Source organism: Mus caroli, chromosome 8, assembly GCF_900094665.2.
Source record: "Mus caroli chromosome 8, CAROLI_EIJ_v1.1, whole genome shotgun sequence".
Lineage (NCBI taxonomy): Eukaryota > Metazoa > Chordata > Mammalia > Rodentia > Muridae > Mus > Mus caroli.
Window position 1 is genome coordinate 17,460,014 of NC_034577.1, and position 5,291 is coordinate 17,465,304.

A 5,291-nucleotide genomic window follows, 5' to 3' on the forward strand; every position below is an offset into this window, starting at 1 on the left:
AATCCTAGTAGGATTCCACATAGCCAATGCATCCTTGGGTCACACACATATTGTGGTCCTTGGATCACAGATAGGTGTCGCCCTCTAGTGGTTCAGATAAAACAAAGATTTTATTTTATTTTATTTTTTTCTGTCCCTTCTGGTAGTACATGGAAATTTAAATATTTTTTTACTTTAATCTTACTCATACAGCTTGTTCCTAGAAACCTTTATTTGTTTTTAGAAGTTTGGATATTTTAACAAGACAGGTTGACTATAGACAAAATATTATTAGCTTTTAATGTTCAATATATAAACATATAATCTTCCCTGAGAATTGTTTTAAAGTAGATTTACAAGTTTAGTCTCCATCTTTGAAGGAATTGTCTTTGAAAGGGAAATTGATGATAGCACTTTGATTGGTTGTTGAAGAAATATTGTTAAGATCTCTGATACATTTGTAACCTGGGTTTCTTAGGTTATTTGTTATCAAAGCGTGAAGGCCAAGCAGGCTCTCCTGAGAAACCATTATCAGATCTAGGTCGTCTCTCCTACATGGCTTACTGGAAGAGTGTGATCCTGGAGTGCCTTTATCACCAAAATGACAAGCAGATCAGCATCAAGAAGCTGAGCAAGCTGACTGGAGTCTGCCCTCAGGACATCACGTCCACACTGCACCACCTACGAATGCTGGACTTCCGCAGTGACCAGTGAGTGTCACACCCTCTGTATACTTTACGCATGTGATCACGCTGACTAGGCGGCTGAGGGGTTATGGGAAAGGTGACAACACAAGTCAGGTATCAGTCTCTGGATACCTGCTGTGAGCCCTCAGACAAGATCTGTGCGGCCAGGTAGGTCATCACTTCTTTCTGTGGTGGTCAGGTCTGGTGAACACACACAGACTTTTTCTACTCTATGAGGTTTGCCCCTAAGCCACCGAATTGTTCATCTTAGAGTTTATCTAGTTATCTTCTAAGAAGCTTCCTCCCTTCTAATGTGAAGAAGTAGCTGCTCTAAAAATCATTGTCGTTAAGTAAAATATGTTCATTTTACTTAGTTTACCTCCTATATCTGACACTAAGTAAAATACATGTTAAAAGGAAGGACAGAATTTACTTTTGCTTAAAATGGTCAGAAAAGCTCACAAGTTACAAACCATTTGAGGTGAATAAAGAAGGCTAGGAAAGGGGCTCAGGGAGCAGGGAGGAGAGCACCGGTGAGCTGTGGGCAGTGGGGCTGCATGAGCAGCCTCTGTCTGTCACAGTGACATNAGTGTGGCCCTAGCCCTTGTGCTCACAGTGCCTGCTCCATCTTTCCAAGCAGCTGCTTCTGAAACTCTCATCTCTAGGGTCTTAGGGTTGTGTCTCCCTGTTCACTATCATGTCTTATACATTGTTGATTGCTATAAACTTTTCTCTGGTTGTAGATTTGTGATTATCCGCCGGGAGAAACTTATCCAGGATCACATGGCAAAGCTGCAGCTGAACCTTCGGCCTGTAGATGTAGATCCAGAGTGCTTACGCTGGACTCCAGTCATAGTCTCCAACTCTGTGGTCTCCGAGGACGAAGACGAGGAGGCTGATGAGGGAGAGAAAGAAGAGCCCCAAGGCCAAGAAAGAGAGCTAGACACCAGGGTAAGGGTATGAAGGTTATTATGGCTTTTATAAATATATGTAATATAATATAAACAAAATATCCTTACTAGAGGACCAGGGAGATAACATGCTTAGTTGATGAAAATATTTAAACTAGAAGACTTTGATCCCTGGGACTCATTTTACAAAGCTGGGCACAGTATCCCCCACGTGTAACTCCAGTGCTGGGGAGGTGGAGATGGGAGGAAACCCCACAGGTTAGCCTTGGTGAGTCTCAAATACAGAGAGACCTCATCTCACAAAGAAAGGTACAGGGGCTGAAGAGATGTCTCAGTCATCGGGAGTCCTTGCTCCTTTTGCAGAGGACCCAGGTTCAATTCTCATGACAGTCATGGCAGTCTAAGAGCTAGACATCGAGCATGTGGTGCACACATGACACTCATATATATATACATATATATAGAAAGGAAGGATAGTTACCCACAGTTGTCTTCTTGACTCCATTTGTGTGTGTGTGTGTGTGTGTGTGTGTGTGTGTGAGAGAGAGAGAGAGAGAGAGAGAACTTGTACAGACTCACACGTATACAAACATGTACATGCACATACTCACTAGAACTTCAGAGTGTATTTTAATGATAGACACTTCAGGAAAATTGCTCTTAGCTACGTTTGTTTTTGAAGGGTGAGACCACCAGGAAACCATTAGTCTTCTGACTGTGTTCATGATTACTATTTACCAGGAAGGGTTGCATTCTAAGCTATATAGTAATTAAAACTCTGAATTGACTTTCAATATGACAGCTGTTAAAATGAAATCAAAGTGCGTTTTCCTTCATACAGAGCATTAAAGAGATTATGAGCATACATCTGTTTTCACTAGACCACTGGAAATCTCACTGAATGCTCAGATGCCTTCAGAGCGTTAGTGATGGACGATAAGCTGCATCAGTTTCATTGTTTTTCTTCAGGTTATACATAACTTGTTTGGGATTTCCTTTGACTTTTTTTTAAGTAGCGCTTTCATCCTTTATGTCCTCCTCTGATAGGTGAGAGAGAAAAAAAAAAAAGTCATCTACTTTATTGGATTTTAATTTAAATTAAACATTCAAAATTTTTTTTTTAAGATTTCCCATATTTCTTGGATATCTACTTCTCTTGGAGCACGTTCCTATAGCCCAGCGGTTCTCAACCTATGGTCATGACCCCTTCACAGGGTCTTCTAAGACCATGGGAAAACACAGATATTTACACTATGATTCGTAACAGTAGCACAATTACACTTACGTAGTAGCTATGAAATAATGTTATGGTTGGGGGTCGCCACAACATGAGGAACTGCATTAAAGGGTGGCAGCGTTACAAAGGNTGAGAACCACTATTATAACCTGTTCTTCCTAGTTTTTCAATTTTTCATTTCTATAAAATGTTATAATCTCATCTACCATCTATAAGACCACAAACACTTACTTTGATATCAAAGATGGCATTTCTTAGTGGTTATGAGCACAAAATAGAGTCGGAGTTCTGAATTTGGGCCTCCAGTTACCTCATTTAGAGACTAGCATCATAATACTTCATTGTATTGTTATGAGAATTATCTTAACCAAACAGACTGAAAAAAATCAATGTTGTTTTTGTTTGTTTTGTTTTCCTTAATTAGGTGGGGAAGTCTGCGTCTCGGGAGAAAAAAGATCAGGAGTCTTCCTCTTCAATAGAAACTGAAAAGAAGCCAGAAGTTAAGGAACTAGCCAGTTCTTCACGTTTGAGCAAACAGGCCCTTCCCCGGGACAGTCTTCCTGCAAACAGCCAGCCACCTCGGAGGGGCCGCTGTGGGAGGAAGAACAGAAAGACACAAGAACGTTTTGGTGATAAAGATTCTAAGATGCTTGTGGATGAGNCATTATCCGCTTCTCAAGAGCAATACGGAGACTGCGAGGAAAAGTCAGAAACCTCCCAAGAACGGTTCACTGAGATGGAAGAGCAGTTGGCAGCCCCTCAAGTGCAAGCAGACGGGAAACCAGACATCCCCAAGGGGAGGTTCAGTGAGAGCGTTGAGTTGTGGCGAGGACAGCTGAAGAAAAGCCCTGAGACCCTGAAGTGCCGATTGCCAGAAGGAAATGACCGGCTTCCGTGCTGCTATACCGATGGTGACAGGGCTGTCTTTAGGGGCTTCAGCGAGAGCAGTGAGGAGGAGGAAGAGCCAGAGAGTCCCCGGTCAAACTCGCCACCAATTCTGACAAAGCCCACACTGAAAAGAAAGGTGATGCATCTTTGTGTCCGTCCTCTAAGGTTGAGGCTTGCTATGTGGCTTGCTGTGCCGTGCAGTTCTGCAGTAGTCTCATAAACCTGAAACTGCAGACGCAGGAGGGCAAGTAACTAAAGTCCTGGAAAGTGTAGCTCCTGGTACGGTGGCACTGACTGCTCTTTGGCAGACATGTGCCAAGCTGTGGTCTGCATTGCCCAGGCCAGTCACAATGCAGGCTGCCACATTCCAGCCAGGAGAGGAGAGGCAGCTATCTGCCTCTCAGACCCAGAGCCACGAGGTCACTCCTTTCTGTAGCAGGGCTATTAAAAAGTGCAGGGCTGTTTAAAGGAAGACCTTTAAGAATGTATTTTAGATTTGCACCATTAATGCAAAGACATAACACAAAGTTCTCATAAGCTCCAGACTCAGTGCCTGTGTGAGGCACATTCGTCACCGTTCAACATAGGCATTACTTAGTACAGACCATGCTTTATTCAGAGTTCTTGTTGGCCTCAGCGGCCTTTCTCTGCTTAGGATCCCACCAAACTTTCCATGTTATGTTAGTTATTCTCTTCTGGGTTGTGAATTTCTCAGACTTTGATTGTCTTTAGTGTGACCTTGAAGGTTGTGAGTTCAAGTATTTTATCTGTTATCCATCATTAAGTAGAATGAGGTAATGCATTTGAGAGTAAGGCAAAGGAGGCAGAGAAGCAAGCACTAGTCTCATCACATCATCTGGTGGGTATTGCATTGTGTGGCATATGGGAGTCAGTTAGAAGACTCCACTTTGCTGTTGGCCTTGGCCCTCCTGGGTTTCGCTGCTGCTGCTGCTGCTGCTGCTGCTGCTGCTGCTGCTGCTGCTGCTGCTGCTGCTGTTACTTTGTTTCCCCTTTTCCCTGGGGAAGAGGAAAGGCATCAGTGCAGATGGACTTAGCCTGTGTGTGGCTACTCACTGTAGCAGCAGAGCACCTGCATAGATTAGATAGGTCCCTTCTGCCGTCTCCATTAGAAAGGACCTGGTACTTGAGTTTGTAGCACTGTTTTAAACTTAGTGCCTCCCATCCAGCACTGGCTATGTTTGTTGTGTTGCTCCTGTTTATACTCACAGTATCATTGTCATGGCGAGTTTCTTTTGTTTTACGTGCTTTCTGATAGTACAAGGTCCTACAAATTGATCTGAAATATTTCTTGCCTCNGCTGCAGAATCAGCCCTTCTCTAAGGAGCAGAGCTATTTTTACTCTAACTTGAAAATTCTCAGTAGATGTTGAAGTAGAGAAAACTTAAAGTGATTAACTCTCCTGTTGATTGCATGATCATAAAGAATGTATCTTTGCAGCCGGATGTGGTGGCAGAGGCAGGTGGATTTCTGAGTTGGAGGCCAGCCTGGTCTACAGAGTGAGTTCCAGGACAGCCAGGGCTACACAGAGAAACCCTGTCTCAAAAAAACCCAAAAAACCCAAAACAAACA

General features: G+C 43.2%; 1 protein-coding gene across 1 annotated transcript in view; it reads left to right on the forward strand.

Annotated features, from left to right (window-relative positions):
- The window catches only part of Kat6a (lysine acetyltransferase 6A), an 84,074-nt gene that overhangs the window by 69,563 nt on the left and 9,220 nt on the right, over nucleotides 1-5,291 (forward strand). The window contains 3 exon segments of the mRNA XM_029481030.1: nucleotides 458-689; nucleotides 1,409-1,616; nucleotides 3,238-3,837. Of these exon segments, the coding sequence (XP_029336890.1) occupies nucleotides 458-689; nucleotides 1,409-1,616; nucleotides 3,238-3,837 (1,040 nt within the window).